Genomic DNA, 20,124 nt, shown 5'->3' with positions numbered 1-20,124 from the left:
CCCCTTAGTCTCCTCTTTTCCAAGCTGAAGAGTCCTAGCCTCTTTAATCTCTCCTCATATGGGACCCATTCCAAATCCCTAATCATTTTAGTTGCCTTTTTCTGAACCTTTTCTAGTGCCAGTATATCTTTTTTGAGATAAGGAAGGATAGAATAGCAACCTGGATCTTTGCCATTAATTCTGAATTTTCTAGCTTCATTGAAACCTAGTACAATGGGTTCACATTGTGGATCTTTCCAAATACATTTGTATAACACGAAATTCCCTCACAGGGTAGCCCTTACCTCTTCCAGAAGCCTCTGTTTGAGCTCACGTTCTGTCTCAAGCTTCTGTTGTAAACTGCGTGCATTCATTTCCAGCATTGCATGCTTCTTCTCCAAATCATTGAGCTAGGCAGTTGGGACAGACATATATATATATATATAAAATCATAGATGCAAACAAATATTATAAGACCCAAAGATCTTAAAATCCAAATTCACCAATCAAACATAAAAGGCTAGAATGAAAAATATTACCTATTGCGCTTTTTTTTTTTTTAAAAGGGTTTTGGCTGTTGCTGCTCAAATGTAGATGTCACATCAGTTAGAGATTTCATTAACACCCATGATGTCGGGATCAGCCCTTTGAGTTAAATTTAACTGATCGGAAAGCTAGGCTCTTGTCCTTCAGAATTGCATCCTCAACAAGAGAGGCCTCAGTCTTTTTGTAAAATTTACCCCTCCAACCGAAAGAATGTTCAGCTCAAAACTACATTTCTATCACGAACACCTGAGTTGACACATTTTTCTTTAGTGAATATAAAGAAGATTAAGATAAAAAGATACTGACCTTGTCAGAAAGACTCTCAGCTTTGAGTTTTTGCTCCTTCAGTGCTTGCTGGAGAGCAAGAATCTCCGCTTTGTGTTCTTTAACAGCTAGTTCTACCACCTGGCGGGATTCAGTAATACGCTTATCTGCTCGCACTCTGTATTAAAAATGGAAAAAATGTTACCTGATGATTTCCTCTCTGGGACTGACCTCTTCCTAGGATGCCAGGACATCAATAGACACTTTCAGAGGCTTGCCTCAAACTCAAAATGTTAGTTTATATAGCCAGTCATCTTATTATGATGCTTCCACATTACAGAATCCTGTTCTCAGCCCCTGCTGGAACTACTGCTTGGGAATTCAAAGTCACCAAAACAAGGAATGAGAATCAAAGATGAGTTTACCATATCATAGTACAGTCCAGGTTTAATTTGAAAGATAGCTTGCAAGTTACAGTTAGAAATACTATTTTCTGAATTCAGTGGCCTTGCACAGGACTGAAGGGGAACACATCACTGGAGAGTCACATGTATCAATTTAAATATCCATCTTCCAGTTTTACCTCGTATAAATTAATATTGGGTGCAAATTCATGTCTCACATTCTATATTATATTGAACTATATTCCACAGAGCACTTTTACACAAAGATTAATGAAGAGAAAAGCCATACCGGCTCTGTTTTTCTGTGTCCAACATTCTCTGTAACTCTCGCACCCGACATTCAAACTGGGACTTCTCATCCCCTAGAACGCTTCTCCATGCTTCCCACTGACGTTCCTTCTCTAGCAGTTCATCATTCAGGGCCTCTAAGTCCATCACCTGCTCTTCCAGCATTGTGCATGTTGTCTTCAAGGCCTCCATTGTCTAAAAATAAATCCTCCCATTAATTCTCACTTCCCACATCAAACATGCACTTTTTAAGATACAGCTTCACCATTCCAATTACAGTACATGCAAATCCACAGCATCAACTAGTAAGTCACATCTCATTATTTCAAGGCCTGAATCTTTATGCATTTAACCGTAGTTACCTTTAATGTCACCAAAACCCCATGATGGCTTTAGCCACAAGCAAAAATGAAACAACTAGGAAGCACCATTCCTTGCCAATGTTGCAGTGAGCCCTAAAGGGACATATTAAAGATCTCAGTGCATTCTTACACTCCTTCCCAGAGTGGTCATTGTAGGGTCAAGTTGCTATAAAAGTTATAAACACCCACCATTATTTCTCCAGATTAGAAAGAATTTTTAGCTAGTCAGAGTCTTGCAAGAAGATAAGTGTCATGAAGAGATTTTGAACAGAATTTCTAAACTCTCACTTGTTTCTGACTGGTGAGCTGCATCTCCCTCTCTGTGATCTCTCGACGGAGGTGGTCAACCTCACTTCGCAGCTGTACTATCTCATCACTGGCCCCAGAGGCCTCATCAAGCTGCTTTGACAGGAAGAAATTCTGATTGTTCAGTTCTGCATTGTCCTCACTCAGCTGGTTCAACTGTTCTTCCAAGTCTGTAATCACCTAAAAAGAACAAAAGAAGTTTGGGTTACAGGTCAGTGAGCAGAGTTCTGTGAAAGGATGTTATCCACTCCTACAGCCACATCTTGCTGAGCAAATAGGCAGATTGTAGCATTTTTGTCCAATTGAAACACGAGTACAATTGTAATTGCAGATCTTATGAATGGGCACAAGCTTAGCATGGGCAGTCTTTCTTGCTTCTTATAGAAAGCAACTTGAGATACTTTAATTCTGATTTAGCCTAAAAAGGTATAAATATGTTGCAATACAATTTATGATTAATTTGGTGGCACACTCTAGAGGTTAGAACATCAGCTTGAGAGCCAGGAGAGCTAGGTTCTCTTCCCAGGTCTTCCACTGACTTGCAGTGTGCCTTATGCAAGGCACTTCACCTCGATACCTCAGTTTCCTCATCTCTGAAATGAGGCTAATACTTCTCACAGAGGTTTTGTAAAACAATCTTTAAGATCATTAAATGAGAGGTGCTATAGATGGTACTATTTGGAAAGCTGCTGCCTAGAAATTGCTTAATTTACTTTAACTAAAATCATAACTAGCCATGAAAAGTTATAATTTATGAAGGAACAGATAGTATCAAGACAATAGAGTTATGGATGGCAACATGACAAATATGACAACAGAAAAAGCTTGGCAGCACCACAGATTATAGTAGAAAATTCAGTACTGCCATCAAAGAAAAGCAAGGATTCAACCAGGTTGACAACGCCTTGCCTTTATGAACCTGGACTGTCCATTTATTAAACTAGACTGACATCTCATTATGCAAAGTTTGGTTTTGAAACTATCCCAAAGTTTTAAAAAATTAATAACAAAAATGGAGTATTTTCATACAACCCTCCAGTTTCTGTGAGTGGAAACCCGTATGAAAAACTCAAAGGGAGATCAGTAGAAAAAAATTCTGCAACTACGTGTACTACAAGACTAATGCAATTGTGGGGAAGGAGGAAGGGAAATACATCTAATCTGAAAACAGCTTAACAAAAAGAACCACAGAACATCATTTAGCGCAGTTTGTCTTAAAATGCCCTAAACAAGTTCAAGAGGCATTTCAGCACATATGTAAAAATGCTAGTGTATGTCAAGGTAATAAAACACCTTATTAAAAGCAAAACTTAAGATCCCAGAACATTACCTCGTGACATGTTTAGACTTAAATGTTCTGGTTTCCCATGCAACAGTCAAGGATCTCAGTATCTGCAGTAGAGAGTACAGCTCCTTTCAGCTTTTCTGAGGGGAATGCAATCATTTCTTTTTGACTACAGGCTCTCTAAAGCATACCCGTGGCAGGCTTTCACCATGCCTCTCCTAGATCTAAACCAACAGTACTTCCCTTTTAAACTGTTGGCAAAAAAGATGGACTTAAACTACTCCCTACAGGGTGAAGGGGGGTTCTATCAACCATTTGTTTAGGGCCAACTCATAAGGTGATTCATACCCTAAAATGCAACATCTCTGACTTATATTTTCAATAGTGTGGCTGTTACTTTAACACTCCCAATGCTCTACTGAAACTAAATATTTTGTCCTGGTATCACTTATACATCATATAAGTTATTTAGGTACCATGATTGCACCATCAGGACATGTCAGTCTCTACATTGTTAAAAGGGACACCAACTAAGAAATAAAAAAAATAAAAAACAAAAACACTTCTGTCTGAAAATGTAACTGAGATTTCCGTTACATTTCAGACCAGAGAAATTCTTCTATTTCCAGTTTGTTTTCTTTGTACATTTGACAGCACCACCAGTCTTATCAGTTTCATCACCTCCCTTATACAATCAATCAGTTTCACTTATAGTTTTTAAAATACAGGAAAAAGCGAGTGTAAAACTGCAAAAATTAGCAGAACAACTCAGTGGTTGGAGTAGCAGTTGAAACAACTTAATTAATTTTAGTTCAAACTGACTAAATTTCAAGATGATAGCATCGTCCCTTCAGGGCGAAATCTAACCTTCCATTAGAAGCGTGATTTTGACTCACTTCCCCCAACCTCACCAAAACTAAACCAATCTGCCTGAACTTGGTGATCATATTCCAAAGCAGAACATTTATAGAAAGTTTGAGGCAAATCAGACAAAGTATTTGAGAGATGAAAGGTTCAAAAATGGAAGAAATGATGTGATCTCATTTCTTGAACATTATTTTAACTCCAAAATGGCTTGGCCTACAAATTTCAAATTTATTTTTAATCGGTTGACTTTGGCAAGGAATGATCTCTCTGATAGGGTTTCTCTTTCTGCAGATGATATGGAGGAAGGGGAGATTTGCTGACAGAGTTAATTATTAAAATCAGCTTCCATGTACATTATGGCCCCAATGTGGAGTTTATAAATTCTACATAGCCAAGAGAGTCACAATGGGAGCAGCAGCATGAGGGCAGCCACATGGGGCAGAGCCCAGATTTGGAACAGTAGATGAGAGACAGCCACATAGGAAGGCGGGAGTCAGTTGTGAGGGAGCTGCCTAGCCTGGAAACCAGGAAGAAGGCAATCATGCAGCAAGGGCAGTTTAGGTTGGACATTAGGAAAAACTTTCTGTCCGAGTGGTTAAGCACTGGAATAAATTGCCTAGGGAGGTTTGTGCACATACATCATTGGAGACTTTTAAGAGCGGGTTAGACAAACACCTGTCAGGAATGGTCTAGATAATACTTAGTCCTGCTGTAAGTGCAGGGGACTGGACTAGATGATCTCTTGAGGTCTCTTCCAGTTGTATAATTCTATGATTCTATGTGTGGAGACACTGGAAGCACAGTCTGATAAAAAGGGAGGTTCGAGTCCATACAACTTGCAACCCCACTGAAGTCTTGTAACTGAGAAAATTCTTGAAGTGATTGTAAAATTAAGGAAATTCCCAGGCAAAAAACTATGTTACACTGGAGTTAAATTTGCTAACAGCAATTAAGGGAAGCACACTTAAGAGTACATAGTAGTGTCCTTTAAAAACCCAAATGCAATAGAAAACTTCAAAATTCAAAGTTAATATTTATCTATTTCATTAAGTAATACTAAAAAGCATGAAAATGCACTTTCAGGCCACCAAACTTAATTGTGCCACTCTATCACCATCCACAGAACATCTGAAAGCAAAGAAACAATTCTATCCTCAGACAATGCACATCATCACCACATCTGTAATTCTGAAAATTAAGACATGATTTAACTGGACCATGTTAATCTTGTTGAGACTGACTGCACACTACTGCAGTATTTAAACTGAATGACTCATCATCTTTACATTGCTACAATGAGTACACCTACCTTTATAACACCATACAGAGTAACCAGAAAATGACATCTCTTCTATGTAAGTGACCACATTCACAACAATTCCTACCAAAACATACAGTTTCAAATGCAAAGTGCTGCCATGCTGTGATATTTCACATAGGCTCATAGCTGCCATATCTGGGCCGATAAATTTCTCCAGGGATGGATCAAAACTTAGGTAGCTTAGATGTCAGGGGCTCAGAATACTGGTGTTTAGATTTACATATCTGACACAGCCATACAAAACTCAGGACACATTCTCCACAGTTCAACTCTACAGGCAAAGTATGCCAAGAGAGCAGATTTAGGATGTTCTTCACTGCAGATTGCAAACTTCTTCAAACCTCCATCAAGATGTCTCAGCCATTCACAGAAGCTCCAAATAGGTGTACAGGGAGGAGGTTGGATGCAGAAAGAAAGAATTAAGATTTTTTGGGTGACCTCAGCAGCACATCAGTACAGCTACTCTTTGGGGGTGGTAAAGATCTTAAGTGCAATCTTAACTTGGAATTTTCAGACTAATGTGTGTAGCTTTTCCCCTTTAAAGTTCTGCTCTACTCATCCTTCTCCTTACAACCACCTTGCAGCTAGCAAGAAAGGTGCATGGAAGGAGAACGAAGCATCCCTCCCAAATCCTAGATTAATGGGGAGGCAAGACAAGCACCAGGATCACCCCCCAACACACACAAATAGACACAGTCCTGGACCTGAGAGCCACCCCCCTCCCACACCACGTAAGGCCACCCCAGTAGGGAAGATAGAAGTTCCAGAGGTCCTGTAGCACACAGTAGTAGAATGTTACAGATCTCAGCCCTGACAAGTGGTTTCAGTGGCTGAGAAAAAGATGATGATGCCCACCTCCCTCCCCTTTCTCCAGTCACCTCTGCTATGACTGAGGCACACCTTAGGAACAGAGGTTGTTTTTCCCACCTCCTGGAAAATCACCTACTGCTTATCTTGGGGTTGGGATAATGCCATGGGTCTGAGGCAGTGTGACATGCTGATGCCTGTTTTTCTCTCCTCCCCATATTAAGCAATTGGGGGGGGGGGGGCAGGGAAGAAGGAAGGAGATCCTGTTTGATAATTCCCCTCTTTGCACTATTTGTATAGAGTGTTCCTTGTGCTTATCCAATCCCTAGCAATTGGGCTGCCTCCCCCAACCATGAGCCTCATCCTCTACAGATGATGAGAAGGAGTCTTCTCCTTCAGGGCAGCAGCTCCCGGAGACCCTAAACTGTAAAGGTCCAACCTGGGCTGCACAACTGACCCTTTCCCATATTTTTCTTACAAAATAACGGATGGGTTACAACACAGCCAAGCAACTGACAAGATTTTTTTATGCATTTAACTCAGTCACACCAAAGTTTTTGCCTGGGCATTAGCCTCATGTTACAGTCTCATCTTTTGACAAGCAAGGTTTCCTTGCTATGGAATGAATGTTACTGTATATAGCACCAACGAGGTAAATTAACTCATGTGCATAGTCTCACTGAAGTCAGTTCAGAATCAGGACATCTGGTTGAAGTCAACAGGACTACACACATAAGTAAAGTTATGCATGTGCCTAAAGGTTTGCAGGATCTGTGTCTCAGAGTCCAATCCGTTCACATGTGTTTACAGGATCAAGCCCTGATAAGGCTAAAGATAACAATAGAAGGTGATGACCAAAAAGTGTAGGTACTATTTTGGAGAGAAGACGGTGGATCTGGTTTTATTAGATTATTCTCTGGCTAAATGGAAATGCGGCACCCAATTAATATATCAAGATCTTCCATTCTCCTTGCCAAAGTAATAAATAAAAATAGCTTGTAATTGAAAGAGCCCAAAGGTTTAGATGTTGATTTATATGAAGAAATGTACAGGATTTTATGAACTTGATAGTAATTTATTTAAGGATCTAATTTTCTCCTAAGTTTCCACAGATATTTTTACTGTCTCTTTACTGAAATTTATATTTATGAAATGTTTACATTACTGCTGAAGCCAACGTAACTGTTTTTGTCGTCTAAAATCAGTAAATCCATCAGTAAACCATAAATAAGAGCAAGGTGTCAAAAATACAAACTTCTCTATTTAATTAAATGCATTTTGTTAGTAGAATCCTTCTGACTGTCTTGCAAATATTCGTTATGGAATATGATTTCAAAAGTCAAGTGAGGCATTTTTGATGTATTGAATCTTTGGAAGCACAGAATTAGACTTTCCCTTTCAGCAGACTTGCTAGATAAGCTACGGATGTGATAAGATATGAGAGAAGTAAAGCAATTTTTACTGTAATTATGTTATTTCTTATAAGACTAAGAGCAAAGGCTAAGATTTGTTTTTGTTCCTCATGGGAATAGAAAGATATACTGAAGTAAACTGATGAACTCAAGCGTGAATCAATCAGAACAATTGAATACGTAGTTCACTCACAAAGCAGGAGCACTTCTAGCAAGAACAAAAGGCTTGCAATATAATCACACAACATTCTCTATGCACGAATCCTAAATCATAGTAATTTTAAAGTACACAATCAGAAGAGTCTGACAGTAACCTGACTTGGTATAAATAAACCAGAACATACATTAGAAGTGTAAGCTTGCTCTGTGTTCAGACACCCAGACCTCTAAAGAGTTAAATAACTAGGAGATATCAAAGAGAGAAGATTGTAAGTATCTTTACCTATCATTCTGTACAAAACTTTTCAGTCTACATTATCAAAATCATTCAGTCTTCAGTAATACATTTTCTGTATAATTCATTTTATTTTCATACTTATATTGCTTTGAATTTGTAAGTAAAGTAAAACAAATGCAATGGCCATTATAAAGTTTGACAGCACAGTGCTTCAAGGAAATTCACTCTTGATATTCATCTTGAGGTAACATCCCTTATGAGAAGAGGCCACTAATCCTTACTAGGCTGACTAAAAAGGAATGTGTTTGAATTACAACCCTAATGGATCTTATTTTTAGTTCAGAACAAATTCTGAACCACTGCTGGAACTAGGGGTGCTGCTGCACCCCCAGCTTTGAAGTGGTTTCCATCATATACAGAGTTTACAGTTTGGTTCAATGGCTCTCAGCACCACCACTATAAAAATTGTTCCAGCTCCCCTGAACCACTGTGATATAGCCTTGTATGTCCACTAAAAAGTTACAACTGCATCATAATGGTCATTACTGAATAAATAAGGGGTTGAAGCATCAGAGAAAGAGACATGACAAGAATGCACTGATCTCTCCTTGCTCAATACAAGATTGTGCTGTCATTTCCTCAATTCTTATGAAGAGAAGAGGGTAGGCCGTTAGACATCTTCTGACATGAAATGAGAGTTTATGCCTATGAACCATTGAGAGAAGTCTTGAGAACTATATTTTTCATTCTCTTGGGTTGCAAACTGAATGTGTTGTCTGAATGTGGTGTTGGAATTTTTATTCATTCACTATTCATTCAGTTGCTATTTGATTAATTTCTTATTGATGGGGATTGGCTGCTGTATGAACCACCCTTCTAAAAGACCTAAGATGAACACTACACTTGCAAATCTTTTAATGTGGCATCTCCAAAGTTCACACTGTTCTTGAACCACGTGGCGTGTTTGGCATCGACTTGTGCCAGTCCTCACTGTTGGAGATTATTGCTCATTCTTACAAAGTCATAGATCAGCCAAATAATGAATGTTGACTTCTTTAAGTTAGCTTGCTGTGCAAAAAAGAGAATTTATGGGAATATCCACAGATTATGTGATCTTTGAAGCTGGCCAAATCCAATAATCTATATCAGGCACTTGCACAGAAAGCTGCTATTCTGTGCTCCAGCAAGACCGAGAACGAGGGAATGAACAGGAGTATCTACCACTGAAGTAGAAAAAGCAACTGTGGGAATAAGCACTGATAGATAGAAGTACACATGTGGACCCTCTACTACCTCCTTGACGGAGAGGATAGAAGGTACAGATAGTCTGAATTTATTCTGGAAGAGGTTAAGCCACAGCAAATTAAGACTAGGCCTTACGTAATTACTCATTTTTTCAAATCAGTGTACACTGGAAACAGAGTAAAAAAATTTCATGGCCCTGAGGAACAAGGACTACAGATTTGGAAAGTTAAAAAAAAAAATTCTGAAAGATGTTCTCGAAAAAATGCATTTTCTTTCTACCTTGGGTTTTCCTACAGCACCTATGACTATGCAATCAAAGCATGGTGGACAATTAACTTTGTGGAGAGGTCACTGAGTATGGGAGAGGAATACCCATTACAGAGGTAAGGAGCAATTAGATCCAGCTAGTGGAGGAGAGGTTAGAAAGACTGAAGAGACCTGCCTCCAGTTATTACACAGAAGATGGTGGTCAGTGTTTGACACTTTTAGAATTTGTGTGTCATTGAAACATCGATGCCATCATGGTCCACACAGTACCATAAAGAAATAAGAGGAAAAAAAGAGCGCAGTTCTGGAAAAACATCTAACGATAAGGAACACAAAAACTAGGACATCTGTCCCATATGAATTAAATGAATGAAAAAAACATATCAAAAGATCTCTTGAGTAACAGAATGTACAAGTTAAGAACCTAAATGAGTTCTCTTTGAACAAATGTAACAATGTATTATTCATAAGCACAGGACTTCTCTTCTATTCAGACAGAGTTAAAACCCTCCTTAAAACCCAGAGTGGCAAGATAGAGCCTTCACTCTGGCCTAGATCTATAATATAGCTCAGGATTTGGACAGGGAGACTTTTCCCTTCCCTTATAAAAGGAAAAAATCTATATCCCACATAATTTTTGCAGCTGCTACACCATTCTTACTAGCTGCACTGCAATGAGATATTTGAATTGACTTCCTTCTCCAAAAAGATGAAGGCAGTGTCAATTTTAAATCAGAATAAAACCTCTAAATTGAGGTTTATTTGAGACCTAAACGAAAATCAGATCCAATCAGGCTAACTCCTGCAAGCCAGAAGCCAATGTCAGGAACAACTGCCATCAAGGAGTAAATGAGTTTGTTTCCTTCCTTATCCTTAATTTCAAAATAATTCAATGATCTGTATTTAATACTCACTGTGCAGCTATTACGAAGGGCTTCAAATTTACGCTGGATTTCATCTCTATGTGCCTAAAGGAGGTAAGAAGTTAATCATCAATTTTTCATACATTAGAATTAGAATCCAACAGCTGTTGCTAAATAAACTGCAGAACAATCTATCAGCAAGCAAAGTTTGGAAGACAGATGTTGCAGGCTATGAAAGCACTCTGTAGTGGCAAAGAACTGATTAAGTCACATCCTACTTAATCAAGGCACGCACATGCTCCCAATTCTGAGCTACTTTAGCAAAATGTACAAAAAACTGGATGATGCAAAACATTCCATCTTAAGTGGTCTCCAAGGTAAGTGACCATTTAATGTTAAGTGTGTACCTTCTTCGCTTAAGATAATTTGAGTAGTTTGTTTTTACTTCTGTTTTTACTTCCACATTTGGATTAATACTGCATGTAACATGTTTTTAATACCACATATATTTTAATGATTGCAAAGAAAAGTCTACAATGAAGCATTGTGTACGCTTCCACAAACTGCTCTGCCAATCTACCTCAACCCTACCCTGAGGAAGTCCTGTTTAGTCCTAAGACTCTCCCAAACCGTGACTAAACTAAATAATGATTTCTTTGGAAGATGGAAACCAAAATATTAAAAGCTGCAAAGCATTTTTAAAGAATGAAATAATGCATGCATCATTTTACTTCCTTATTAACAAGCAAAGCATGATAAAGCAAACTTCATGTTTCAGCCTCATGGCCTCTCTCAAGATTCACTCAGGCTGTCAAACATATTTAAGTTGTGACTAATATCATATGCATATTAAGGCCTTAACAGATAAAAGGCTAGTGCACTAACACATCCGATCACCTTTATTCAAGACATTTTCCTTACAGCCAAGAGACTCAATAGGAAAAGTTGGTCAGCAGAAGTCCAATGTGATAACTAAAACGTTATCTTACCAAAACAGGCAATGCAAAAAAGACCCTCAAAACAAAAAATATCCCAACCCATTAAACTGGAGAAAAGTGACATGGAGGTGCCAAATTGGAATCTTACGATAGCTGGTACAAAAGCACTACCATTTCACCAGAACAGTTGTGGTAATATCTGCCTGAGCAAGCACAGATCACACACATTCATCTGTTTCATTGGTGTGGTAGGAAGAAATATCAAACACGTCGTCATTCTGTTCGCATGGCAGCTAACAACTCTGCCAAAATTTTCAAATTTCAGTGGGACCATCTCACTTTTGAGCCAAAAGAACTGTTTTGTATTTGAGATGAACTGCTGCCATGCCCTATTCAGTTACTGGTGCATTTTCCTAGCATATATTACCCAGTATATACCAGTTTAGAACAATTCTGAGTGAATGATCTCCCTTCTCGTTCCTGGATATCCAACAACATTGGCATACACACACACCAGTCTTCAGCTGAACCCCCATCCCATCTGAATAGTGATAATGGCCGGAATAAGGACTCAAGGAGATTCCCTTTTATCAGATTCTATTGAGCCAACAGACTATTTCCAGTACTCTAAAATAACTGGATTTGAAGGTCAGTGAAGACTGATACTTCGATGAGTGATAGCCAGCAGTTCAAGTAGGAGGTCAGTTATTTCTTTGCCTCCCACAGCATTAGAAAGCCTTCGCAAAGCAAACGTTATTTAAAATCCAACAGTTTAAAAGCATCTTTTTTACTCAAAGCAGCAACCAGCAGCATACAATTCAGTGTTCCGTTCACTGGGCAGGGAAAAATATTTCCCCCACCCCAGCCCCTGCTGAAGTCTATGGAATTCACACACCTCACAAGAGACTGCAAGATCTAAAAGTAGCAATTCTTAATGGAACAGCCTTTGGAGTAAAATTAGAGAAGTAACAACAGTATGTGTCTGATTTTTTTAAAAGGATAGCAGAGTTGGCTAACTTATTATAGAGAAAATACCAGAACATTTGTGATCACATTCCTTTTGAAACAGCACTACTTTCAAAAGTCAAAACAGCAGAAAGTTAAAGTCGTACAGTAGAAATAATTTAGTGTGGGGCTTTTAGCTTATCAAGTAAACTGATGACATTTTCACTAATAGCCAGTTTTTACACAAGTGGACAACAAACAACAAGCATACGTATGTTTTGAGCGACAAAGAACTCTGACGTTTCAGCCGTCTCCATGCCTTCATCAATCCAAGGCACATTTCATATGTTGCAATGCAAAATGAAAAACATAAAAACTTTGTTAGGACAACCTCAAAATGAATAAGTTAGGACAATTATTATGAAGTGTGCATCAACATTCTGTCAGATCTGCAGGTATAGTTTGCTGTACCAATCCAGAAGTATAGGACTCACCGTGAGAGCTTGAATCTCCTCCTCTGCCTCAGCTGTAGTCTCCTCTAGTTCAGTTTTAGCCTCACGGAGCTGATTCTCTAGGGCTGATCGTGCAGCTTGAAGCCCTGAAATCTGAGATTCTCTTTCCTGGAGGGTCAGCTGCAATTCTGTTAACTGTCGTTTCAATTCCAGCTTTTGTTCTTCATGCTCTAAGCTAACCTGGAGAGAAAAAACAGCAGCTGGATATGAGTTACTAATAAGGAAATGGAGAGTACAGCTGCTATGTTTGTTCATTTCAAACTAGAGGCCTGCCCTAGAATTGCACTCTGGGATTACATGGCAACACTCCAGTCTAATGTCAGATTTGGATGGATTAGTTAAAAATCAGACCTGAAGGTAACTATCCCCAGGATGCTGCTTCATCCATCACTTGAAAAACACTCATTTGGTTTGAAAAGGTTCAAACATAAAACTATACGGTGTTCTGAAATGAAAACTAGGATATAAGAGTAATGCCAGCTATGTTGTTAATACATATCAAATGTTGATATAAACAATTGTGACAATATGAAAGTTGAAGTATAATTTGTGTGATTATCTTCTATAGTTGCAAGTTAATATACTGCATTTGAGGCTTTGTAAGAAGAAACTATTAATATTACTTTGAACAGATAAGCGTCTTTACATACTGTTCAATTACTTTCATATTTAAACTTCCCTTTAGATTCTTGTTACAAACAGATCTATCGCTGCACTGATGCAACATATTGGCAGATCCCATTTACCATGGCAGAGTGGAGAAAAGAGTTCAAAGAATAAGTTCCAATTTTTCTTTCTGCTGCTTGTTCACTTATATGCCTTCCTCCAAGGATTCCCCTGGGAAAAAGATTATTTTCAAGCTAAAATACTTTAAGCCTGACTCCTTATGTTATTGAAAGGGAATCTACGCATAATATTGCAGATGTGTGAAAAATAGGCCTGCCAGAAGACCTTACACTGATGTCTAGCAACAACTGGCTAATTAAAGGAATGACATTGGACATCCCAAACCTCTTAGCCAGAGTAGAACTCTCGGTCTTTATTGAGAATTAGAGGAGGGACAGCAAAGAAGGAAAAAAGACATTATCCAGGGAATCATAGGACTTGAAGGGACCTCAAGAGGTCATCTAGTCCAGTCCCCTGCACTCATGGCAGGACTAAGTATTACCTAGACGAGGAGTAGGCAACCTATGGCACGCGTGCCGAAGGTGGCACACAAGGTGATTTTCAGTGGCACTCACACTGCCTAGGTCCTGGCCACCGGTCCAGGGGGCTCTGCATTTTAATTTAATTTTAAATAAAGCTTCTTAAACATTTTAAAAACTTTATTTACTTTACATACAACAATAGTTTAGTTATATATTATAGACTTATAGAAAGAGACCCTCTAAAAATGTTAAAATGTATGACTGGCACGTGAAACCTTAAATTAGAGTGAATAAATGAAGACTTGGCACACCACTTCTGAAAGGTTGCCGACCCCTGATCTAGACCATCCCTGACAGGAGTTTGTCTAACCTGCTCTTAAAAATCCCCAATGATGGAGATTCCACAACCTCCCTAGGCAATTTATTCCAGTGCTTAACCAGCCTAACAGGAAGTTATTTCCTAATGTCCAGCCTAAACCTCCCTTGCTGCAATTTAAGCCCGTTGCTTCTTGTCCTAACCTCAGAGGTTAAGAACAACAATTTTCTCCCTCTTCCTTGTAACAACCTTTTATGTACTTGAAAACTGTTATGCCTCCTCTCAGTCTTCTTTTTTTCCAGACTAAGCAAACCCCATTTTTTTTCAATCTTCCCTCATAGGCCATGTTTTCTAGACCTTTAATCATTTTTGTTACTCTTCTCTGGAACATGAGGTGATTCCAACCTATTTCTGCCTGTCTGTCCGTTTTATTCGAAAATAATATAAAAACTTGATTTTTCAAGTCTACAATGGAAAATAAATGAATTATCCAGCTAAGCATATATACTGTGCCCATCACCATTATATCTGGGCACTATTAAAGGATGTTGTACAAAAGGATGCAAATACATTTGATTCTAAGAAAGCAAGCTGATCTAGAAACTCAGACTCAACTAGTCTAAGAAACAAAAACCCAAAATAGTCATGCTCAGCTCCTTCCAGCAAGGACATTTCCACTGTTACAGAAATGGAGCAAAAATTGGGTCATTCAGCTCAAGTCATTATCCTGCAGTGCTGAAAACTGAAAACTGAAAACTACTTAATTTTAATTCTCACTGTACTCCTTGAAAGGGGATATGACCAAGTATATCAGTCTGCAAAAGATTAAATTTTCACCTCTCGCAGTCTAGTCTCTAACTCCAAAAGGCGGTTCTTGTCAGTATGGTCCTGAAGACTGATCTTCTCCAATTGCTCTTCTAGTTTTTGGTTCTGGGCTTCTAACTTCCCAGCCTGTGTTTCCAGGTAGAACTTCTGCTGTCTGAGCTCTGAGATCATCTCCTCCTGGGCTTTCCTGACAGGAAAATACACAACAAGACATGACATCATCAAGATATATCTTGATCATGTAGTTTAATTGGTATAAAAGTTTCCTGGTAAGCAGAATGTGATCACATCAAAATTAGCTCTTCCTATTTAAAATTTCACATCCCCTTTATGGAAAACATAGGGTCTCTTATGTCGGCTTCTGCACAGATTCCCACATCGGTGATTAAACCAAGTATGTGCCATGAGTGACTCAGATATCATGGTTTTGCAGGTGGTACATCTGTTTGTACATGGAGAAAGGTGAACCCAAACCTTGGAAACCTACAAGAATGCCTGATCAACAACTCATTCTAAGCTGTCAACCTTTTCCTCATCATTTGTTTTTCCATTTGGAAAAAAAAAAATGGTTCAATGAATGCTAGAAGCAGGAACTTCCATACATTAGACACCCATATTAAAAGATCAGAGGAACTGTAACTGGCTTCATTGCATAGAAATTAGTTCTGGACTTCGAAAACTTGTTAGGAGTCCAATCTGGCCAACACTTTAGCAAACTTTTGCCCTGACTGAAACCCTAATGTATGCACTGAACACACAATTACTTGTGCTCCCAAGAGACATGCAAGCTATTAGCCCAAACAGGTGTTAAGACTTTTTTTTTTTTTTTTTTTTTTTTTTTTTTTTTACACACCATGAAGGCTTGATAATTAGATATCCTAATTGAAAAAGAGCTGAAAAGCTCTTTCTGAATTAGTGGTAGCTTCCTACAATCATATTATAATACATTTGAAAACTTTGCACTTGTATAGTGTCTTCCATTCAGATTCTTCACAGAGTTTACAAATATTAATGAACTCATATGCAGAAAAATACTGTGAGATAGGTATTATTATCCCTCTCCTAGAGAAATTACATGGGTTGCCTGGGATCACATAGCAGAGCTAGAAATAGAACCCAGGTCTTCTGAGTCACAGTCCTGTGCTTTGATAAGAAAAAAATCATCCTTTCCCCTTTAACTTCCCTCAACCGATTATTGGCAGCCAGAATTGTCCAAATAGCCAGGGCAACAGTAGAATGAGAAATGACTCTGCCTCCTTCAGAACCAATCATTAGTATTTTTTAGTTACTGATAGAACAAAGGCTAGTTGGATTCCACAGTTCCTTGAAGGCTCTAACTGCTAACTGTCCATATCGATAATGCTCAGTTTAGTAATAGCTTTTCTGGATTCAAATATGGTTCAATTACAGATTTACATGCCTTTTCACAGGTCAGAGTAATGCAGTAGGCTTTACTAGTTATATCTATAAGATCTACAGTCTCTGCTCAAAAAGAACTCACTTGTCTTAATGACTAACATGACTCACTCTAAATTTGCAGCACGATTACTGACTTGCCAAAGCAATTTGTTTGCCACTCCCTCCCAACATGTGAATATTTAACATAAGTCACAATGGGTAGAATTCTTTTTTTAGCCACCATTATATTTCTTCCTCTGTCTTTTGATTTGAGTCTGGTGTCCTCCTTCCAGAGACTGCATATAATCCAGCTAAATGTTGCTTTCAGTAGTAGACTTTCAAAGCTGTTTATGCATCCTATTTGCAGAATTGCATTATTTGTGATTTTATTATTAAATTATTACAATACCCATCCTTATAGTATCCAGCCACCAGTCTATCTTATGATTTGATATCCATAAGAGTTCTAAAGTGTCTTGATTAAAGTTTCTCCAACTCTTATATGCTGGCAAATTTCTCCATTTTTCATAACCACAGACCGAGAAAGAAATCATTACAGCATGGTGAACATGGAACTTTGGTCTCACATATGACAACCATGCTGGTTCCAAAGTTAATATTTCAACAGGTAGAATGCCCCTTTTTGATTCTGGTAAACATTTCTTTAGTCAGCAAGAACTGCATTTCAAGAGAAGTGAAATATATTACCACACTGAGTTCAAGACCACTGACTGATGCTAAGTCTTACCTATGCTTTCCCGTGTATGATTACTTCTGGATTCTTCAGATTAATATTATGGTTTTAGCAGCCTCTACAAGCTTTTTAACTAGATTAACTAGAGTGTATATAACAAGAGTATAATCATCTGTGTAAAGCAACTCATATATAACTTTACCAGTTACTTTTGTGGAAGATTTCAGTCTGCTCTGGTTGAAGAGCTTGACAGAAGTTTGAAATGTAAAGCCAGGAATTTTTATTACATCTCTGTTGGTACAAGCACTGCTAAAAGAAGAGTTCAGAGAATCTTTGCCAAAACTCATCCTTGCTTTACTTCACAAATGGATCTAACCAACTGCTGTCCACAGAGATGCCACCCAGCATTCCACTATGCAGCTGATGGTCTGCACATATTTCTCCAGACAGCCAAACTTTGATATGACAACTAATATCTCACTGAAAGGAACAACTCAAGCCCTATTTTTTCCTACTTACAGGATATTAAGTAGCTTATGCTCTTTCCTACACATGAAAGTAGAATCTCATGTAACATAGAACATCACCTTAAAATCACTTAAAACCGCTTAGGAACAAAATAAGGGAAAACAATTATCTTCATGGGAAGATAAGGCATCTAAATTAAAATCTGAACCAAAATCTGGTTCTGAGATGGAATCAAAGATTTGAGACAATAGCAACAAGAGACCCAGTATTTTATTATTCATTTTTTAAAATAAGGATTTACCTCTAGCACAGCTGCTGATGCTGCAGTGAGCGAAGAGGACTGTAGGTGTCAACTGAATACCCTGAGGGAGCTGCCATGGGGAGGAAAAGTAAGGTCCCTAAATGGCTAAACTGAGAGCTTGACTGGCCATTGATGAGAAGATCTGAAGAGAAACTGAAGCTAAAAACCATATAGAATCATTGTGGCTGATACTGTACCCAAATACTTTCAGGATCAGAAATAAGGAATCAGAATTAAAGAATCACTTTGACCCTAGGGCTCGGCTTATACACCCCCCCATTTTTTTTTTTTAAACTGAAACAGGCAGAGAACACCAATACCTCATTTATAATCAACATTTAAAAACGAAGAAAAATTCCTAAACCAATATCCCATTTTCTTAGATGTCTTAACAGCTGTTGGGAACAGGATGGAAGCTTTGTGAAGAAAGGACATTTAACATTTTCTTCTAATCTTTGAGTGTCAAATAATTATAATAAGGCTTTGAGTTCCAATGAATAATGCCACAAGAAGCGGATGGGATCAAGTCCTAAACACTGGAAGCAAAAGGAATACACATCTACCCTGATATAAAGCGACTCAATATAACACAAATTCGGATATAACGTGATAAAGCAGCGCTCCAGGGGGGCAGGGCTGCGCACTCCAGCGAATCAAAGCAAGTTTGATATAACACGGTTTCATCTATAATGCAGTAAGATTTTTTGGCTCCCGAGGACAGCGTTATATCGGGGTAGAGGTGTACTAATTGTTATATAACTCTACAGCTGGAACAGTATTGGAATTGCTGCATCTCAAGAAGTGTTTCAGACATCTAAATATATATATTTTGAAAAATTGCATGCAGGAAAAAAAGGGACAGCAAGTCTCATGAAATGATCCAAAACAAATGCAACAACAAAGACCAATAAAACTGAACAGCTATGATAGGGGAAACAAAATATTGAGCAAACTATAATTTCTTGTTAGAGAAATAATATATTTGGAGAACAGGTCTTACTGAGCTCACACCGGGGCTTGTAAATGCAAGAGTGCTGTAGCAGTTCCTTTACTTACATGTTTCTCTGTGTAAAAAGGCTGCTATTTGCTGCCAGTTTATTAGCCTCAGACAATTCGACTATTCTCTGCTCCAATGACCTTATCTTCGAATCCATGGCATTAATCATCTGAAACAGAGCAGTCTGCCTTTGAGATCATATGATGGAAATTAGTGACTACAGCAAGGGGGCACTTAAAAATCACTTCTAGAAACTTCATTCAGAAACAAGATATCAGACTGAGTGGACAAGAAAACAAAGAAGCAATCACATATTCAGATCTTACATCTGTTACATCAGTCTATAACTGCTTTTCAGTCTTGTCCAGATCATGAGCAAGCAGCTCCCATGTGAACCATGTGCTGGACTGCCAGGAAGTAACATACTAGGCATGGATGACTTTCTTGAAAGGGAATGTTCTTGCAGACATCATGAATTGAAAGGACAGCTATCAAAACAAAACAAACCAACACACAAACACAAACACACATCCCTCTTCCCCACCCCCAAGAAGCCTCCAGCAACAAGACCCAGGAGCAAAAGATCTTTATTGTAGGAACATCACTGGGTAAGAGACTTAAAATGGCTACTCTTAAAATGTTTCTGTTTCTGATTCAGTTACACCTACCGCCTTCTGCTCAGCCAGAATTTTGCATTTCTCATGTGCTTCTTCTTCATGTCTTCGCAGCATATTCTCAAGTGCTTCCTTATCGGCAAGATCTTTCTTCATCTGAGCATCTAGCAACTGAAGTAAACAAAACAAATTTCCTCAGTTTGAATCATAGAATATCAGGGTTGGAAGGGATCTCAGGAGGTCATCTAGTCCAACCCCCTGCTCGAAGCAGGACCAATTCCCAACTAAATCATCCCAGTCAGGGCTTTGTCAAGCCTGACCTTAAAAACCTATAAGGAAGGAGATTCCACCACCT

At 38.5% G+C, this 20,124-nt stretch overlaps 1 protein-coding gene across 10 annotated transcripts in view; it reads right to left on the bottom strand.

Annotated features, from left to right (window-relative positions):
• The window catches only part of CIT (citron rho-interacting serine/threonine kinase), a 98,601-nt gene that overhangs the window by 26,466 nt on the left and 52,011 nt on the right, over window positions 1-20,124 (bottom strand). For 9 of the 10 annotated variants that reach the window (XM_032782078.2, XM_032782079.2, XM_032782080.2 and 6 more), the window contains 9 exons: window positions 19,824-19,940; window positions 19,215-19,324; window positions 15,310-15,484; window positions 12,991-13,188; window positions 10,665-10,718; window positions 2,132-2,329; window positions 1,483-1,676; window positions 832-967; window positions 285-389 (listed from right to left, as the gene is read on the bottom strand). In XM_032782078.2, coding sequence (XP_032637969.1) covers window positions 285-389; window positions 832-967; window positions 1,483-1,676; window positions 2,132-2,329; window positions 10,665-10,718; window positions 12,991-13,188; window positions 15,310-15,484; window positions 19,215-19,324; window positions 19,824-19,940 — 1,287 coding nt within the window. The remainder of the gene's footprint in view (window positions 1-284; window positions 390-831; window positions 968-1,482; window positions 1,677-2,131; window positions 2,330-10,664; window positions 10,719-12,990; window positions 13,189-15,309; window positions 15,485-19,214; window positions 19,325-19,823; window positions 19,941-20,124) is intronic. The other variant, XM_032782077.2, reaches the window with a different exon arrangement.

The sequence above is a fragment of the Chelonoidis abingdonii genome, chromosome 22 (assembly GCF_003597395.2).
Source record: "Chelonoidis abingdonii isolate Lonesome George chromosome 22, CheloAbing_2.0, whole genome shotgun sequence".
In the NCBI taxonomy this organism is placed as follows: Eukaryota; Metazoa; Chordata; order Testudines; family Testudinidae; genus Chelonoidis; species Chelonoidis abingdonii.
The sequence above is the reverse complement of the archived record's forward strand: the minus strand, read 5'-3'. Positions and strand labels throughout refer to the sequence as shown.